This window comes from Jaculus jaculus, chromosome 1 (assembly GCF_020740685.1).
Source record: "Jaculus jaculus isolate mJacJac1 chromosome 1, mJacJac1.mat.Y.cur, whole genome shotgun sequence".
In the NCBI taxonomy this organism is placed as follows: domain Eukaryota; kingdom Metazoa; phylum Chordata; class Mammalia; order Rodentia; family Dipodidae; genus Jaculus; species Jaculus jaculus.
The window spans coordinates 168,433,590-168,453,918 of NC_059102.1; the positions used below are offsets into that span (position 1 = coordinate 168,433,590).

Below are 20,329 nucleotides of genomic sequence, written 5' to 3' on the forward strand. Positions count from 1 at the left end.
TTAGTTTTAGAATCATTTTTTTCTGGTTGGTAGGTTCATAACACTGACAATCATTTAACTTTCATGTAAAATCTGTGGGCCAAACCGTTCTTCCTCTCAACACATTGTCCTGCCCTATAGAACTAGAGCCCTTATGTGGAGTCTCCTAGAGAACTCATCAGAAGGCTGACATGAATCAGTGAAGCAGATGACTTGGTAACTCCTGACCCTGGTTTTTGGTTTCTATCTGTGCTAATAGAGAGGCAGTGCCACAAGGAATAATAAAGATAACACCAAGGTTATCATTCTGTTGGGGGAGGGGTGGCATTACCAAGAAGCAGGATGTCCTTCATTAGCCAAAATATACTCTGGCCCTCCTTGCCCCTTTTGATAAGCCTTAATTCTTCTGTGTGTTTTAGCTTTTCTTTACAAGCAAGCATCATAGATCTCAAAGTAATATTATAATGCACCTTTATTTGCATAGTGCTATTCAACAGCATTCCTCATAGTCTTCAGAGTGACATCCCAAAATTGAGTAGGGCAGAGAAATGAATAACTCAATAATGCTGAAGACAATCAGCATAACCAAAATGCCCTGTAACAAAATAAAAACAATGGAAGAGTCATGATATTAGGATAGTGATGGTTTTTCTGATTTAATGAGGTAGCCATACCCAGGTAATAAAATCTCTCATCTCTTGAGTACATCTGATGCTCTGGAGTCAAATTAATGTAAAACCATGGAATGTATGTCAGCTGTGCTTGGGATAGCATATTATTTCCTTTGAGGAAACCATACAATTATTTTCTAATTATATCTAGGAAATAATTTCATAGATGAATCAAATACAAAGAAATTTATATCAGAAAAGTGGTCTGTTGAAGGTCAGAGAAAGAAGAAGGTCAAGAGATAGGAAAATGATAGAAGCAAAAATAGAAAAGGAAATAAAAGAGAAAACTACTAGCCCAGAAAAAGAGGAACAATCAGAAAAAGAGACATAGAAACAGGCTGGAAGCACCACCTTCAATTGTTTTTTTCTTCTGCCAAAGACTTAAAATGACTGTGGCAACCAAGAGCACATATGCCTCATCCACAAGCTAAACATGTGTATGTGTGTGTGTGTGTGTGTGTGTGTACCTGTGTGCATTGGCATGTGTGTGTTATGGCAGCACATTGAGGTCAGAGGACAATGACCTTGGAAGTCAGTCCTTGCCTTCTGCTTTGTTTAAGGCAAGGTCTCTTGTTGTTCATTGCTGTGTTTGCCAGACTTGTTGGCCTCAAGCTTCTGTTTCTGCCTCTCATCTTGCTATAGGCGTGTTAGGATACTACATATGTATTTCTTGGGTGAGAGAAATGAAAAACTTTTCAGAGAGAGGGGTGGAGAGTGGAAAGCAATCAGGGGTTTGGTTTGTTGCTACAATTTCTCAAGTAATTTTTCTGTATTCATTTTGTTGAGACTGTCCTGTTATTTTGGAGCAGGACTCTGAGTCTTACCACCCTTACCTGAAGCATACAGAAGACTAGTAAGTATCCAGTCCACTGTGGACAAGGTCTTTTGTAAGTCTTCTTACCTTGGCTCTGCTTCCTCTTTAAATCTGCTTGCTCTCATAATCAGAATTCAGAGGGGGCATGCATTGACAAATGGCCTTGAGGACTAGGGAGCTTTGATTTTTTTTTTCAAACCTTTTGTAAATTTCAAGTTTTATTTAAAACTAATTTAGCAGTTCAAGCAAACTTTGCAGTGTTTTAATGCTTTTAAGTTTTGTTTTGTTTTGTTTTGGTTTTTCGAGGTAGGATCTCACTCTAGCTCAGGCTGACCTGGAACTCACTATGTAGTCTCAGGGTGGCCTCGAACTCATGGTGATTCTTATACCTCTGCCTCCCAAGTGTGTGCTACCACACCCAGATAAGATTTTTGTTTCATTGTTTTCTTAAAGGTAGCATTACATTTGTTTTTAAGAGCAAGATTGATTCAAAAGACCTAATTCTTGCTGGGTGTGGTGGCACACACTTTTAATCCCAGCACTTGGGAGGTAGAGGTAGGAGGATCGCCGTGAGTTCAAAGCCAGCCTACGATTACATAGTGAATTCCAGGTCAGGCTGGGCTAGAGCGAGAGTGTACCTCCAAAAAACAAAAAATAAAACAAAACAAAAACCTAATTCACCTTTACCAGAACCAGTCTCCCTATTTTCTGCTTCCTTCTTCTTATTTCTGTGGTCCTAGCATATCTAACAACTATATGAAATATCTTCTGTTAGGACTCCCTCTTTCTTATCTTCTTCATTAATCTTTTGGGGGGTGGTGCTGGGGGTTGAGCTTGTTGCTTCACTCAACTGAGCATGTGCTGTACCACTCACTTATGTCTGATTGCCCTTTAGTCAGTTTCTATACCTTCCTGACTATTTTTTATTCATAAAAGTAATATTTTATTTTATTTATGTATCTTTTTAGTTATGTGCATAGTGTATATTCAACCATGTGGGTACCATTGTTAGTCTCCTCCCTGTCCTCCCCCCTCCTCAGTGACCCTCCTCATTGGGCATTTAAAAAAATATATTTTTAAAATATTTTGTTTATTTATTTATTTGACAGAGAAAAAGAGAGAGAGAGAATCAGAATGGGCATACCACAGCATCCAGACACTGTAAACGAACTCCAGACACATGTGCCTTCTTGTGCATCTGGCTAACATGGGTGCTGGGGAATTGAACCTGGGTCCTTTGGCTTTGCAGGCAAATGCCTTAACCACTAAGCTATCTTTCCAACCTGTCATTGGGTATGTTTTCCTTTTCATGTGGAATCACATTTTGGATGACATTTATATTATTTTGCCTAATTTTAGTAGTATTTTGGGAAGATCAGAAATGTCTCTTTATAATCTACCATACTCTATTGCAAATCCAATCTAAATATTAAAATCAAATAAAAACCATTGAACATTAATTATCACAATGTACATCTAGTACTAGGACCTGTGAGCATACCACCATGCCTCTGTTTTGCTTTTAGCATGTCATTTTATTTTTTCTGTATTCATTTGTGTATATATTTTCTATCTTCTATGTGGAAGCTATGTAATTATTATTAATTTTCACAACAGAACAATGGTGTAATGTCTAAACTATTATGAACTGAATCTTTTGAATAGTGTAATATAAACATGTGTGCACCACATTATCTGGATGGTGCTGATTGGGTGCTAATACATCTTTTGGATTAAACCATTAGCATTTCAAAACACAGTATACTTACAAGGAATAAAATGGTTACAGCATTACATGGATTACTTTTTTGAGAATAGCCACAAATGTAGTTTCGATCTAAAAGGAAACTAAATACGAGGAGAATGATTCCACCAGTTGCTGCCAGGGCACTAAGGAAATTCATCAGTTGGCTTAGTTTCATCTGAAATAGAATCAGACATAACATAATGACTCAGGCACACCCTGTATTGTGGATAAAATAGAGTGAGGGGCACTCAGTTTTGCACTTCAGGTCCTCCACCACACATTGGGGAATTCAGTAACCTTTTTGTAACTTTTCTACCTCTCAATCACAGGGAGGGAGGTGCATGTGGGATCAAGGACACACATTCAGGTAGCCATGCTCTGCTACATTTGGTGCTCTGATAGATCATGACCTATTTAGATCTTGAGACTTTGTGGAATTATGCTGGCTTCATTAAAAAATGAATTTCACAAATTCTTTTCCATAGTTAGAATGAATTTATTTCAAAGTCACATTTTTTAAAAATAAGATAAAAATAGGACTCACCAGAGTTTCTGTGAGTTTTCTTTTCAATGCAATTAGGAAGGCTCCAGAATTAATGAACTGTCAAAAAGAATAAATATCTTCATGATGACCGTGTTCCACCGAGGTCAGGACAGGCCTCTGCACATTTCTTTGTCTTCCTTTTGAGCTCAAACCTCAGGAAAGTGAGAAGGGTGGGCTGCCTCACAGGGCTGTCTATACCTGAGCAGTGGGCAAAAGCCTGGATTGGAAATTTGCTTTAGCCTGAGCTATGGATTTGAATATGAGAAACTGTCAACTTTCTGGGCTTTAGTTTTCCCATCTATGTTCCTTTCATCATGATTGAGGACTCAGCTTTGATGTCATGACTCACACTGTCATCAGTTTACACCCACTGAAATCAGATCCCATGCCATTACAGGCCAGGGTATTCTCGCAGATGAGAACACAGAATGGAATTGCACCTAATATGATGGTAATTTTGAAACAAAATCCAAGAAATTTTCATGGAGCTTGTTCAAATGTGGTAGCATCATTGTCTGATAAGAGTCCCCATATCCCACCCACGTTTAAATTTCTAGCCTACCCTTCTTGGCTAGCTATACTTTTCCAGTTCACAGAGTAGCAAATGCTCTCCTAAACCTGCAGCCTTTTAATCCTGTTGCTCTCTTTGCAGGCAATAAGAATCCCTAGCCTTATACATCAATATCCCCTATTTCCACGTCTTCACTTGGTTAAATAGCCACTCATCCTTCACAATTGTTAAGCTGGAAATGTCTCTGGACAGTGTCTCTTTTCTGAGTCAGTTTCTGTATTTTACATCAGCACTTGTCACCTCTATGGTAATTGATTCTTTATTCAACTGAGACCTTGAGACCAGGGACTGCCTTTCTATGGAATCCCTACACCCTGACTATTTTCTGGCACCAAGCAGTGCTAAATTGATGTTTACCAAGTATTATTTGGTGTTATTAAACAGATGTCTCTGTGAGACTCAGAAGACATCTCAGGAGCCTTTATACTTCTCTAAACTGTTCATTTGTCCCTGCATACAGAAGTATTTATCATACTCTATGATGTTATTTATCATACTGTCTTGAAACCATCTATTGACATGTTTTCTTTCTTGCTGGACTGGAAACCCCATTAAAAGATCCTGATTGCACTAATCTCTGGCTTCTTACTGCTTTAATCTGTGGAGATGGTTTATAAATACAATTAATTTGGGGTGAGCTAATGAACAAACAAGTACAAGACCCAAAGGAATATTTCCAAAGAAATGTCAAAACCCAAAGACAGGGGTACAGGTAAATCTGGTGAGTTAATGGGGTAGAAGTAATTGCAGCAAGGTTAATTTTGTTCTTGTACTTTGTGTAGAATCATACATGGAGTCAGATTTGATAACTATTAATTCATGGACACCCGCCTGATTGTCATGGATTCAACTGAACTTGCTGGGTCATACTTACCAAAATGGATCCCCAGAATGGATATCCTGAAACAAATATGAAGGGAAACCTCGGGTATGGGTTTTCCAAGGTGAAAAGGAAAACAATTCCAAAGGAAAAGTTCATAATTCCCAACAAGATCTGGATTGTCTGCAAATCGAAGGAAACATTGCTGAGAAGAAGGAACATGTTCTATTTAAGTCAGTTTAGTTGACAGGATTCAAGAGTTCATCCTCTTTCACAGTAAGGGGAAGATAGTAGAGGTCCCTTTCTGATGTTCCTAGGCATTTTCTTAGTTACCCTGTCTGACCATTGGCTACAGGGAAGCCATCTAAACAGGTTCCTGATAATCCAGTCCTTCTGGTTGCTAGAAATGGAAACTGTCAGGCCTCTTCTGTACTTTCTGAACAGAACCTCCAGAGGAGGCCAAGAAATTTGTCTAAATAAGTCCCCCAGCATAACTGTGAATGTTGAAGAAGACTGAATTTTAAATTATGGAACTATCCTGGGCAAAGGGACACATAAGAACTTACTCAGGCAGAAGTGGACAGGGAGAAAACTCTACTGGAAATGCGTCCTCTGAGCCTGCAGAAGCACGATTGCATCCATGGGCCCAGCGTTCCCCTTGTGTTTCATTTTCCTGGCACGATGCTTATATGTACATACATTATGCATGCCACACTAAAGCATGAGGTTGACAAGCGCTAGGAAAGATGGTTGAGGATTGCAAAAGAAAAAGCAAGTATACAGAGGTGTTTATGACCTCTTCTTCTTCTTCTTTTTTTCCTTCTCAGTATGCCTTCTCAGCCTGAGTGATTTATTGGCTGGCTGTTGCAGTAAGCTTCTCATTGCTGGCAGAAAGTACCCAACCAAAAGCAGTTTATAAGAGGAAAGGGTTTATTTTGGCTTATGGACTTGAGGGGAAGCTCTATGATGAAGGGGAAACCATGGTGTGAGCAGAAGCTGAACATCACCTCCTGGCCAGCATCAGATGGCCAACAACAGCAGGGGAAACTGGCTATACATACCCTAAGCCTACCCCCGACAATACACTGCCTCCAGGAACTGCAATACCCAAATTCCCACAAGCTAGGGACCTAGTATTCAGAACACATAAGTTTATGGGGAACAACTGTATCAAGTCATTATATTCTGCCTCTGACCTCCATAAACTGATAGCCAGCCATGATGTAAAATGCAATGCATTCAGTCCAATTTTAAAAGTCAATCTCAATGCTGTTCAAACATTTCCTTAGTCCTAGGTCTCTTAATTGAGACATAATACAAAAAAGCAAAAACAAAACACAAAACCCCACTTAATGGCACAGAATGAACATTTACACTGTGTAAGATGTGTAAGATTGAACCAATATAAGATTTAAAATAAACAGGTCAAACATCAAACTCTGTAGCTCTAAATCCAACAACTTTAACAATGACAAATCTCCAAGTCCAATAATCCTAACCAATGATGAGTCTCTGGAGTTTCAATTCTGCCCCTCCAGCTGGGCTGCTCATACTGCAAGCTATACTCCATCTAGTGCTGGCAGTTCTCCTTGGCAGCCATCTCCCATAGTCCTGGCATCTCCATTGGGTCTCCACCACAACTGATTGTTCATCATCATGGCTTCACTGGGCTCCCATGCAGTTAATCCAGTAAGCCTGCTTCACACTGCCCATGGCCATTTCCAGAAAAACAAAACAAAACAAACCCCAATTGTGTGGGAAATTCACTGACCCTCTCTTTCCTGCACTTGTTGTACTCCATAGTACCAGGTGGTCTGCCAATTTATTAATTTAGGGGGAAATAAAGCTGACTTTGAAGAGCAGGAAAACTTCTTCAGCATTCAGGCCCCTTACTTTCAAGAGTCCCCGTTCTTTCTGCTGTCCCAGTGCAGGTCAGCTGGCTCAATGTCAACAGTTATAATCTCTCAAACAACTGCAGCTGAACAGACAGTAGTTTTGGTCCAAAGCTTTCATTTCTTTCTTTGCCATATCCTTCTGCTCATACCAGTCTATTCCTACTCAACACAGTCCTGAACAAGCTCTCAGGACACAGGCAGGCAGAGCGCAGCAACCTGTCACACACACTGCTTCTAGACCAGTATGGACACAGCTCTTTCTCACCCCCATAAGCCAAACCTCATAGCCCATAGATCTTACTGCATTCTACTTGGACCAGAATAATCCACAAAACTGTACTTGTAGCACTGCAAGTTATCTCTTAGGCCAAAGTTTCAAATTCTCCCACATTCCTCTCCCAAATCAACTCCAAAGGGCCCAAAGCCACAGAGTCAGGTTTCTAGCAGTAATGACCTCATTTCTCAGTAGTGCTAGTTCTGTTGCAGTTACCTTCTCATTGCTGGCTGAAAGCACCCAGCCAAAAGCAGCTTATTGGAGGAAAGGGTTTATTTTTGCTACAAAGTCAAAGGGAAACTCCATGATAGCAGGAGAAAATGTGGCATGCAAAGAAGCTGCCCAACACCAGGTGGACAATAGCAGCAGGAAAGTGGCAATCACTGGCAAGGGGAAGGTGACTATCACACTGAAAAGCCTTCCCTCAACAATACGCTGCCTCCAGGAGGCCCCAATTCCCAAATTGCACCAGCTGTGGCCCTAGCATTAGAACATATAAGTTTATGGGGTACACGTGAATCAAACTAACACACTGGAATGCCAACTTTTAGTAGGTGAGTTTTTTCTGTTTTTTAATTTTTTTTTTTAGTTTTAAGAGTCACATTTTGACAAAAGTCTTCCCTTGAATGTCTTATGAACACCTTATAAATCAACATGCCCTAAAATGAACTTTTTTCCTTATAAGCCTCATCTTTGTCTTTTCTGTCTCTACTGTTGACATCATCTTCTTGGGCTAAAAATCTTAAGGTCATCTTCTATTCTTCTCGTGCCCCTCATTTGCAAGAACATAAAAGTAGACAACTCTCCCATTGCCTCTACATGCAAAATAACACACCTTCAATTTTGAGCCCAATTTTTGCTATTGTGGCCAACGTAGGGGTACTTATTTCAAAACTTTTATGTTTCTTTCATATTTTAGTGTATAAGTAGAGATATTCCTTCATTTGTATATTTCTCCATCTACAGTTGAGTTTCAAACAATCACTTGGATAATGAGAAGAAAGTCTCTTCTCTCCTTTCTTGCCAATGAGCTCACACAGGGGACGCGTTCTCCTTGATATCTCAGTGCCCTAAATATTACAGGGGCAAATGCTGCTCTTGAAATGGCAGTCTGAGAAATTTGGTCACGTGAGAAATCTATATTCATTCATCTCTTATTTAAGTTCTTTCCTAACTGTGCTTTTCACATTCATTTTCTGCTTCTCGATTCCAATGTTGAGTCCGAGTTAAACTAAGACACCAAAGAAGAATCTATAATCCCATTACTGTTATTATTATTTGAAAATCAGCTCCTAGATCTTGTGGTAATAAAAGGTTACTCAGAGAAATGTTTTACAAATACATATTTCTAGTTTGTTAGCCTTTCAAAATTGTGGCTTAGTAGTTCTGGGATAGAGCCTGGGGACTTAGTATATATTTTATAAAGTTCCTTAATAGTTCAAATAATTTTATAGGTTTAAAACTAATCATAGGCATCACAAAACTGTAGGAAGGGTATCTCATTCCTGGAACAAGACCTCCAAGTTATTTGCTTAGTTATTTTTGTTGAAGTAGTTCAAAATACTTTTTATAGTTTTGACTGTGGTAAATATACGTAGCATTTACTATACTTAGCATTTTATTGAAATGCATAGACTTTTAAGAGATAATTTTTATGTTCTCCATAAAGCTAAATAAAATAGTGAGCTCCTCTATGCCCATAGTGAGTTCCTATGGGCCTTGTCTTCTTCCCCAGCATGGGTTCATACATGCCTCTCCTCTAACTTAGCCTCTCCACATCAATATTTCACATCATTACAGTACATTTATTACAACTGGTAAAAAGCACTAGCACTTTACCAACATTTACATTAAGCTTTACTCTGTGTTGTACATTCTGTGAGTTTCAGAAACAGGATGATATGTGTCTACAGATATAGTCCTGTGGTGTTCTACAGAACAGTTTAACTATCCTTAAAATTCTTTCATGTCTACCTATTCCTCCTTCCCTCTATCCCTTAGATTCTCTGGCAACCACTTGTCTCCATAAATTGTTATTTCTAGAACATCCTATAGCTAAAGTTATAAAATATAAATTATATGTAGACTTCCAAAATTTGCTTCTTTCTACTAATAATGCAATAACAATATGCATGTAACATTCCTCTAATCTCTTCTTCGCTTGATAGCTCATTTTTTAAACCACAGAATAATACTATTGTGTAGATATACTATGGCTTATTTATCCACATGGTTGATCTTTGTAATGTTTTATTCCTTTTAAATACTTAAAGCTTAGACTGGCCTCTCCCAGCTCTCCTTTGCCATTCCCCACATTCACTACCATGTACATTGGTTTACCATGCTCTCTCCATCTAATCTGCCTCCCTCTTCTTTCATCTCCACTGGTTGAAGTTCTACCATTTCTGAGTCCAGATTAGGTACCCAATTTATTATGAAGTAGTTTCATCTATTTTAGGTGGAAGGAACTGCTCCTGGAAGTAATTGTTCTATCTCTAAATCTCCCACTATCATTTCCATCATTTATGTTTTTTATTGGATGTTCCACTGAAATGTAATTTTGAGAATTTTTATTATTATGACAGCTAAACTAAAAATTCATCCTCTACAATGAGAAAAGCTAGGTTGTATTCATTTCTGTAACTCTCATAATAGCTAACACAGTTTCTTGCACTTAGTTTCATATCTGTTTGTTCAATTATTTAGCTCAGGTATGGTCTCTAATTATTTTGGTAGCTGCTAACCTAGCTTAGAATTGCGCTCCTCTTCCCCATGTCCTACAGTGATCTTTCTCTATTTATGTATTTTTTTCCTCTGAAAAAAAGATTCCTTTCTGTTTTTGATTTTTAGAGGCTAAGAAATGAAGGAATAATTTTTTTCAAAGGTATGGGCAACATTACAACCTCAACCAAGCCTGAGCTCCCACATTTCCCTAAAAGGATCAGTAAATAAAAGAAAATTAGTATTTATGGGCTGAATGAGTTTTTGGATGGATGGATGGATGAGTGTTTATAGTATTGAGAACATTCTCAAAGTCTCTATATTTATATTAATATAAGCATATATGCATAATGTTTTTTAAATAAAACTTAACCCTTGTTTTTGGTTGGGAAGATATGCAACTGTATGTTGCAATAAGCCAAGATAGAGAATCTGGCCCACTGAATACTACTTGGTTTTCCTTTTTCTTTCTTCTCTCTGAAATTGACTAACTAGAAAAGTCTCAGAGAGAATCATTTTTCAGGCTGTGGCTTCAAGACTCCAGGAACTTGACTTCATCTGTGTTTTCCTGTTCACAGATTCTGGTACAGTATTGATACAGAAGTACTGTACACACTTCCTGAACTGAGTGGAAATAAAATCTGAAGTTGGCTCCTATCTCAAAACATTTTCAACAAGCTCATTTTCTTTATCCTTCCCCTCTCCCCACTCAGTAGGATTACACAGCAAGTCTTACCCCTATGACCTTCATTTTTGTAGCAAGAAATTTCTGTACTGGGCTTTCAGACCCATAGGTTGTGGCTGTAAATTCTGTTGCTTGATAATCTGGAACAGCGACCTCTGGAGGAAATATAAGAAACACAGGACTATGCCTAGCATTTGAATTCATGATGGTATAGTTGGTCTTTTTGAGTGGAAGAAAATGATGGAGTTGGTACTCCAGTCTATACCATGTTCATTTCCTGTACCAGGGCTGTCTGGAGCACTGTCACTGTTGTGCTTTGGCTTAGAATTATAGAACCATAGTGTCACAGAGTCCTAGAATCTCAGGACTGGTCAAAATCCTGAGGCTCAGAAAGTTCCCATGTATATGGAATAGATCAGAGAACTTGACTAGGATCTTGGGCTGGTTAAGAACACACCGTGGGCAAGTCTTGTCCCCCACTTCATCATCTGTACATTAGCCAGATTGGGCTAGATGCCTATAAAAACCTTTAATGCCCAAGTTTTCCATTTTAAGACAGGTCAAGCAAAACAGGTGTTAGAACATGTTAACTATTTTTTTCAAGCATACATAGCATTTATATCACTGTTATTTTTTCCTGCCATATGATTTTGATAGCTTTACCTATGTAACAGCAGCTCCTAAACATAGCATCTTCAAAGGATGATTTTTTTTTATCAGCGTGTCCTGGCTGATGCCTCTGGTATATTCCTGCCTTACTCACCCCATTAGGTTTTCTCCTGCATTTGTGGCCAACTGGTCGAGTCCCTAGAGTTAGATGGGTGAGGATGGCTTTAGTCACCCATTTCGCAAATGCTTTTCAAAGCTTTATGACTCATTTGCTACTGCCCTGTTGGCCTAAGAAAATTGTGTAGATAATTCAGATAGATTCCATGTTTTCATGGGATGATCTGCACTCCAGTGGTAAGTATAGGGGATAAAGTATAAAAAGAATAATTTGTGTCTTTTTTTTGGTCATGCTCTGTTAGTTATTGTTGACCTTAGATTATCTTTAATTTCATTTTCTATTGGGATCATCTTTCTACCACTTCCCGGTTAGGATGATTTAAAAGACCTTCTATCCACTACAGTTAATTTTCTGAATACACTCTTCTCAAATTCACCTTTCCATGAACATAGAATCTTAATGATGATCATCCATAATGAAAATCATTTGGTGTTTGATTTGTTTTCCTTGGTTTAAGCAAATTTTATTCCAATATACCTCACCATGCTAGTCTGATAAGACAGTATGCATGTGCACCACGTCACCTTCATCACTGGTGCTGTAGCTTGCTGTAGACATTTCTCACTCTCTCTACTCCCCGCCTCTGTGTATAACAGCAACCTCATAACATTTAGGCTAGTGAAGGAGAAATTACTTATTAGGTTTTAATTTATCTGAGCTGCTTCTCATGATGTACTGTAAGACTCAATCTCTGGAACACGAAAACCTAGTTAATTAATTCCAACCTTTTATTTACCAGCAATAGCAGTTAGGTTGAATCATCTATTAATCCACATATTCATACTAACCTACTTATTTAAGGCAACATGGCATTTCTCATATATAATAATGATTATTTTATTAAGATTATTTTGAGTGAACTACAAAGTATTTGGTCTATAGCTATGTTAAATAAACTTTAGTAATAATAAATATAATATCAGTAAGTATTATTTCTCATATTATTACCATTCTAATCATTGTGGGCAAATGTTTTATCTTGATTTATTTCAAAAATTCACCTAGGTTGACTCTTTATCAGTTTAATGTATATCTGTGAGTTTATTTGTAAGAACATTAAAAATAATACACTTTTGGTCTAGAAGTTTTTACTTAATTTTTCTATGTGTCTTTTCCTAAGTGTCCTCATTTATAGATGGCATGTAGCTAATCTCAATTTTAAAAAATCTTATATTGTAGATAGAATATTTTTGGGAATCATGCCAATTGTCCACTGTGGTGTTAATCCAGCTCTGGCCCTGTGATCCACAATCCAGAGCCCCTGGTTTAAGAATTAAGCTTTCTCCACTTTTTACTGGGCATTACAGTCTGGTCCACTCACCTTTCTTAATAGGGGGCAGGTCTTTGCCAAGCACTTGGTTACCAGACAGAACTAAAGGCAAGACTCTATTGCTGAGGACACTACAGGCTGCTATCTCAGAACTCCTAGAGACAACATGGGAACTGAGAGGAAAGCCAGTCCTCTCCTGGCAAACCCCCATGGCACTGGAAAGTGCTGTGGAAGCTACTGGGTGACAATGGTCACCAACAGCATGAATAAGCAGGAGTCCCTGCAAGCCATGAAATCCATCAGCTAGAGAAGAAGAGCACACTTGTGCAGTCATGGCACACAACCTTTGTGGGTAACCAGCTGCCCTCTGATTGGACATGAGGCCTTCTGGATGGGACAGAACTTATTAATGCTACTGGGAGCCAAGTCAGCACCCTGTGGTCAGGATAAGCACAATACCCAGAGAGAAGCCCCCAGTGCTCCCTGTACTAGTTGAATGGGTAACTACATCAAAATGTCAGGCTCCTAGGCATGTCCCCTTTAATCAAAGCTGCTCTCACCCGTGTCAGAGAATCTATTTTATCTTACAGATGGCAGAGAACACCGGGAAGATCCAAGATCCATCAGTACAAGAAAAGACAGCTGAATGTTCACTGTGAGATGTGCCACTTCTACCACATTTACCAGGGTCCAGAATAAATTGTGGAGGAAGCAGCAACAGCAATACTGCTACCAATGCTAGCCCGACATCCACATCCTGGAAAATAGCAGCAAATACTGGTGAATTGAAACTCATCATAACAGAAATATAGAAGCTACAGAGAAGTCTATACCAACCAATAACACCCCTGCCCAGGCTCAGGAACTGTTGTGGAAGAGGGGGAAGGAAGATTGTAAGAGCCACAAGGAAGGCAAAAACAACATGAGGCACTGCTCCCCACACAGACAAAGGCCCTAATTACTCCACAGTTAATACCAATAACTCCACTGAGGGGGGCACTCAGGGAAATGGGGACTGGGGGAGGGCACATACTAAAATAAATGTTAAAAAATTAATTAATTAAAAAAATATCTATTTAAAAATGTAAACTATGCCAGGTGTGGTTGTTCATGCCTTTAATCCCAGGACTTGGGAGGCAGAGATAGGAGGATTGCTGTGAGTTCGAGACCACCCTGAAACTACACAGTGAATTCCAGGTTAGCCTGAGCTTAAACTGAGACCCTGCCTCGAAAAAAAAAAAAAAAAAAAGTAAACTGGAATATGATATAATTACTACCCTTTAGTTTTATAGTAAGAAGAAAATTTGTTGTATTCAAACAAACATTTACAGTTATGGTTTTTTTAAAGTACTTTAAAAATATTTTTATTTATCACAAGCAGAGAGAGACAGTGGGCATACTAATACCTCTCACTGCTATACATACAACATCGTTAGCTCTAAAAAAATAGTTTCTCATGCTTTATCAAAATAAAACCTTTAATTCATTCTTTAGGCTTCTCAAACACATACATTAATTAGTTCACTATTTTAATAAAATGTACTAATAGATAATTGGTCATAATATTGTCACATATAAGGTGCCATTCCAAGTTTCCATGAGAAATAGCAATGATGATTCCTTCTCAAAAGTTCTAACTAGCCAATCTCATTTAACCTATCTAATTCCTTTAAGTTGAATCATTCGTAAGAGTAACATCAGTGTTTTTAGCTGTTTTGGGAATATAAAAAGAGAAATAGCACCAAGGGAAATGCCACAAACAGAAATGCACTGTGCTGAAATGCAAACCAAACCACTAAAGTTTGTGGCTAGAGTTGTATTTTCAACTGAAGAGGTCATAGATCTTGAGTTGCCTGCTTCCTGAAGCCACTTTGAATTAGAGGTCTCTTTAGGCTTTTATACCATGTTTCTATCTGACTATTTTAGAGAAATTATAACTCATCTAAAAATATGGGAAATAAATACTTTTTGTAGAGGGTAAAAAAAAAAAAGAAATAGAAAACTACAACATTTTGACATGTTTCTCATGCAGCTACTTCTCATGCAGTTTCCACTGTGGTAAGAGTATAACTTTGTAAACGTGTTCTGGTGTGTTCATAATGTATACAGATTACCTTCTAGTTTTTATGGGCTAGCCTGTGCACCTAATGCCCACTCAAGAATTACTTCCTGTGGAAAATGGAATCTGTATTCAACCAAGTAATTCTTTGGAATACAACTTATTCCCTGTTATATTCAGAAAAACAATAAAGTTATTTCAGTTTCTCAACTATTGGAAAAAGATACAATATTTTCTATTTTTCCAAAACTACACTGTATAGGAATTACTCTAATCTTAAAGTGACTTATTAATGAATGTGCAATATTTTTGTATCCTTAAACCTTTCCAAACCAAGCCTTTAAAAAATTTATTTGAGAGAGGAGGAGAGAAAAATAAAAGAGGAAGTGATAGGGAGAAAGAAAGAAAGAAAGGGCATGTCAGGGCCTTCAGCCGCTGAAAACCCACTGCAGATGCACACAGCCCTTGTGCACCTGTGCTAGATTGTGCATTTGCACCATTGTGCATCTAGCTTATATGGGACCTGGAGATTCAAGCATGAGTTCATAGGCTTCACAGGCAAGCACCTTAACTGCTAAGCCATCTTTCCAGCCCCTAAGCCTTTACTTTATGCTTCTTCTTAACTCTTCCAGGGGTGTTATGATGGTTCATGTGATTAGACCAAGTTCTCTGATCCAGTCAATAGGACTAGGCCTCTCCCTCAGCCCCCTTTCTAGGTTGTTGTAAGAAGGCGACACTATGTTATTTCTTTCTCATCATACTACATATGAAACTTAACTGCCTTTTTAAAAAATTATTTTCCAAGGTAGTATTTCCCTCTAGCCCAGGCTGACCTAGAGTTCACTATTTAGTCTCAGAGTGGCCTCCAACTCATGGTAATCCTACTGACTCTGCCTCCCAAGTATTCAGGTTACTATCTTGTTTTTCAGTATTTCATCTTCTTTGTTGCAAAGTCTCCCTTCACAATGACCTATATCCATCACGTGGAGAGTATGATAGTGGTTGGTGTCACCTGTTTGGTGGCCCCCAAATCCTCTAAGTGTTATTTATTCTTTTTTTTCTTATTTTTAGTTCTTATTTTAGTTCTGGGATTACGGTCATGTGCCAGGGTACTATTCCTGTAATGAGGCTCCTACTTTCACACCTTTATCTAAATCTACTACTTGCAAGATCTCCTTTTCCAAAATGTTATACCATTAGGAGTTAGGGATTCCACAAAAAAAATTTGAGGTGGAATACTTCAGTCAATAGAAGGGAGATAATTTGGGTAATATATACACCAGCATCTGTCTGTCTATCCTCTCTCTTTTCTCTATCTATACAATCTACCCATCAGCTGTCTATAATCCTTATAATATTGTCTTGTTCTTCTGGAAATCATTGGCCCAGGTTTTGGTCTAGCAAAGCTCTACAGGAATGAAATTTTTTTTTTTAATTTATTTATTTTGAGAGCAACAGACACAGAGAGAAAGACAGATAGAGGGAGAGAGAGAGAATGGGCGCGCCAGGGCTTCCAGCCTCTGCAAACGAACTCCAGACGCGTGCGCCCCCTTGTGCATCTGGCTAACGTGGGACCTGGGGAACCGAGCCTCGAACCGTAGTCCTTAGGCTTCACAGGCAAGTGCTTAATCGCTAAGCCATCTCTCCAGCCCAGGAATGAAATTTTAAGGGGAAGTCTTATAAATTATTTCTAGAGATTCTTAATTAGCTCTCCAAGCTTGTCAAGCTTAAAGTTGCCAACAAGTCTATTTTCAGTTGCTAAGAGAGCACTGATAGCTCATGGTGGGATCTAGCAATCTGAGGCATGGAGAGTGTCTCCACTAGAGACTGAGCTAAGCACTTCCAATAGGCCAGGGGCCTGGGTGACAATGCAGTGATGCTGGAATAAGATTGGCTGAGGGCTCCCACTTTTTTCTGGACAAAGTGGGGAGAGAAAGGGAGGAGGTCAGGGATTCAGGTTCTCCAGTCGGGCACAGTATGCTGAGTGTGTCCTGAAGGATCCTCTTCTGTCCTACATGGCTGTGGCTCCTGAAAACCAAATTCAGAAGCCCAGACAGAAACTGGCTATATTCCCATATAAGGTAAAAATCTGTCTTTTATGGTGCCTGCTGTTAAAGTGGGTACATTTATAGAGACAAATGGGAGGTGGAAAGTTAGAATGGGCAAATGTAGAAATATGTTGTAAATATTGGAACAATAAACTCTAAATCCTAATGAGTCTTCTTTTCAGGAGATGTGGCTTCTCTGTCCTTAGTGGTAACAAACTCTCCATTCTATCTGTGGTTATTAATCTTGTTCCCTGAAGAAACCATGATGGCCCCTTCAGAGGGAAGTACCTTATCAGACAATCTGAGTCTTTTCATGACTTTCCTCTTTGCTGTACCTGTACCTGTTTTCAAGTTGCCTCTAACACTGAGATTGTTTGATTGTCGGTCAGGAAGCATGTTGCACTCCAAAAGAGGTATTGGCTTTTTCTAATTTACACAGAGAGAAACCTAGAGAACATGTGCAAAATAAATATTAAGGGTAAAGGTTAATTGTGGAAGAAACATAATGTTGAATCTAGATGAATGTGTTGATAAGGGCTCATGAAACAGGAACTCTGCCTTTAATGTTATAGCTTAGGGAGTTAAAAAGAACTTTTTGTCCAGTTGAAACATGGACCAAAATGTGGCTCATGTGATTGAATTGGAAATGCTAGATCTTTCTTGGTTTAATGTTGAGGAAGGGTTTCAAAGACTTAGGAAGATTTATGACCTATTTACTCAGTGTTGGAGGTCCTAAAGTTACTCCTGTGGTGATGTTTGTGCAGGGAACCTTGGAATCTTTGGAAAACTTTGTGAATATTATATGTAATCCAAAACTGACAGTAGGAACTGTTAGGTCAGGACAAAATGGAGTCCCAGCAGGATGGCAGACAGAGACATAAGGAAGTCGGTCATCCACATTCCTCAGGGAATTTCCGTTATCCCTTCCTTGCCTAAACATGCCCCAGGTCTAGGTTTCCTGCCTCCTAATTTCCCACTTGGTCACTGTTCAGGTCTCACACCCTAGCTATTTTCCTTCCTCACCTTCCCCTAACTGAAGAACTCTATATAGCCCACTATCTGTAATCTCAAAGCTGACTGTGCTCTGCTCCTGAGAGTCAGTCATGGCAGCTAGTGTTTTCCCTGAATAAAAACTTCTGTCTTTTCCTCAGAGTGGTGTCCATGGTCTTGGTCATTCCTAAACCTTATAGGAACTATAGTCACTGAATTTAAAAACCTAAATTCACTGGGAGTAATTCTTGAGGTCGTGGAAGGGAGATGAGGAATCAAAAATAATGCAGTTGTCACAGTGAAGATCAGAGTCAAAGCAATGATCAGAATGGTGTGGCACACAGAACATGTGGCATTGGATTGCTGATCATGGTGTTCCTAGATGTGAAATAGGTAAGAATCCTTCTTAATTCTTAGTTCAGGTGGAATAGCAGCAAAGTTCTAGGTCAGGTGAACAAAACTCTAACCTGAATCATAAAAAATCTGAGGTCAGCCCCAGATCTGACCCAGTTTATAGATCCAGAACTACTTGAATGTAGGAGAAACTAGGTTCCCATGGAGAAACATTCCAGTATACTACCCACAGTTCACCCTTCACCCATTCCTCCTCAAATGGACTGGTAAGGTTACTAGAGTAAATGAATTGGGGTAAAGGAAATAAACATTTTTGAGACTATAAGACTGTGGTTTCACATAGATACTAATATCTCTATGCTCCATTAGTAAGACCAAAGACTTATGGAGGTCAGGTGATCCAAGGAGATTGGGCATAATTTTATCTCATAAGGTCCTAGTGAGTCACAAATCCCATCTTGTGGTTATTTCTCCAGTTCTAGAATGTATTGTTGAGATGCATTCAGAAGCTATAGAATATGCTGTGGTTTTTTGGATCATCATGATTCACAGGTACAGGAATCAAGAAATGAAAGTGGTTTTTTATTACTCTAGCAAAATCTTGGCTTTGTGTTCCTATGATATTAGCTCTGATGGCCTAGAAGCCCAAAAAGAGAGATGTTTCCTCCAGGAGACAATGATTCCACTACACTGCATGCTCCAGACAAGCCCATGAAGAAAAGCTATCAAGTCATTAGAGAGAGCCAAGAATAATAATGGCTCTGGATTTTCAACAGGAATACTGGAAAGAAGACAAGGAGACCTTAAATATATAGACCAAAAATTGCTCCTTATGTGGAATTTTATAAAGAAAAACCACCAAATAATTGAGAGAGTATAATTAAAAACCCTTTTAGACATGCATGATATTCAAATTTTATTCCCAATATTCTGTTTCTCCAGAGGCAACTGGAAACATGAAAGGTTGTTCTCGTGGTTTGATTCGGTGTCCCCCATAAACTTAGGTGTTCTGAATCCTAAATTCCCAGCTGATGGAGATTTGGGAACTAATGCCTCCTGTAGTCACTGTATTGTTGGAGGTGGGCTTATGGGAGTTATAGCCAGTTTTCCCATGTTAATGTGTGACAAACTCCTATTGCTGTTGCCTACCTGATGTTGGCGAGGGGGTGATTTCCACCTGCTGCTCATGCCATCATTTTCCCTTCCATCGTGGAGCTTCCCCTTGAGTCTGTAAGCCAAAATAAACCTTTTTTTCCTCACAAGCTGCTCTTGGGCAGGTGATTTCTGCCAGCAATGTGATTATGGTAGCAGTATGATAAGTCATTACTTAAAGCCACAAAGAGATATTGCTACAAAGTTACTAGAACTTATTTTCCTGAAGTGGGATATTAATTGATGGTGAAGATATACAGAAACTGGTTCTATGATACATACCTGGTGGAATGGAAAAATAGTAAATCTACTCTTAAAAAAGTGTGTCAGTCTTTTAAAATTACTATGCATACATCTACTATGGAACTAGAAAATATCTCATGGGCATTTACTCCAAAAAAATAAAACCTTAATGTTCATACAAAAAAGATAAAATAAATGTTTCTAGTAGCTTTGTTTAAATGGAAAAATCAAGAAGCAAACCAAAATGCCCTTCAATACATGAATGAATTAAATGAATGATTAAATTGATTTTGGCACCTCCCCATAGTGAAAGTCCTCTGCAATTAAAAAGAATGAACTATTACTAAACATAAAGTAGACAGTGTTCAAGAGTCTTGTGCTTAGTGGAAAAAAGGCAATCTCAAGAGGTTAAGTACTTGAAGTGGCTTAGCAATTGGAATGGATAATAGGTTTGTGGCTACTAGGGAACAGAGATAAGGCTGTGATTAAGTTTTAATGCAATGAAATGGCATGAAGGAGTTTTTGTGTAATAAAACAGACCCATATCTTCATTGTGATAATGGATACAGGAATATATGCATAAGAGAACTGCATAGAATGACACAGATACAGGATGACAAAGTGTAAAACTCAAATAAAATCTGTAGTCTCATTAACTACAATGTTAGAGTGTGATTTTTCCAATTTTGAGGTTGTACTATAGCT

The 20,329-nt window shown here is 38.6% G+C and overlaps 1 protein-coding gene across 1 annotated transcript; it reads right to left on the bottom strand.

Annotated features, from left to right (window-relative positions):
• Positions 1–469: 469 nt before the first annotated feature.
• Ms4a5 (membrane spanning 4-domains A5) lies at positions 470–10,925 on the bottom strand. Its single transcript, XM_004667692.1, has 5 exons — positions 10,773–10,925; positions 5,201–5,329; positions 3,756–3,812; positions 3,234–3,386; positions 470–574 (listed from the first exon to the last, which is right to left on the bottom strand). The coding sequence occupies exons 1-5, from the start codon at positions 10,923–10,925 to the stop codon at positions 470–472; spliced, it is 597 nt and encodes a 198-aa protein (XP_004667749.1).
• Positions 10,926–20,329: the final 9,404 nt, after the last annotated feature.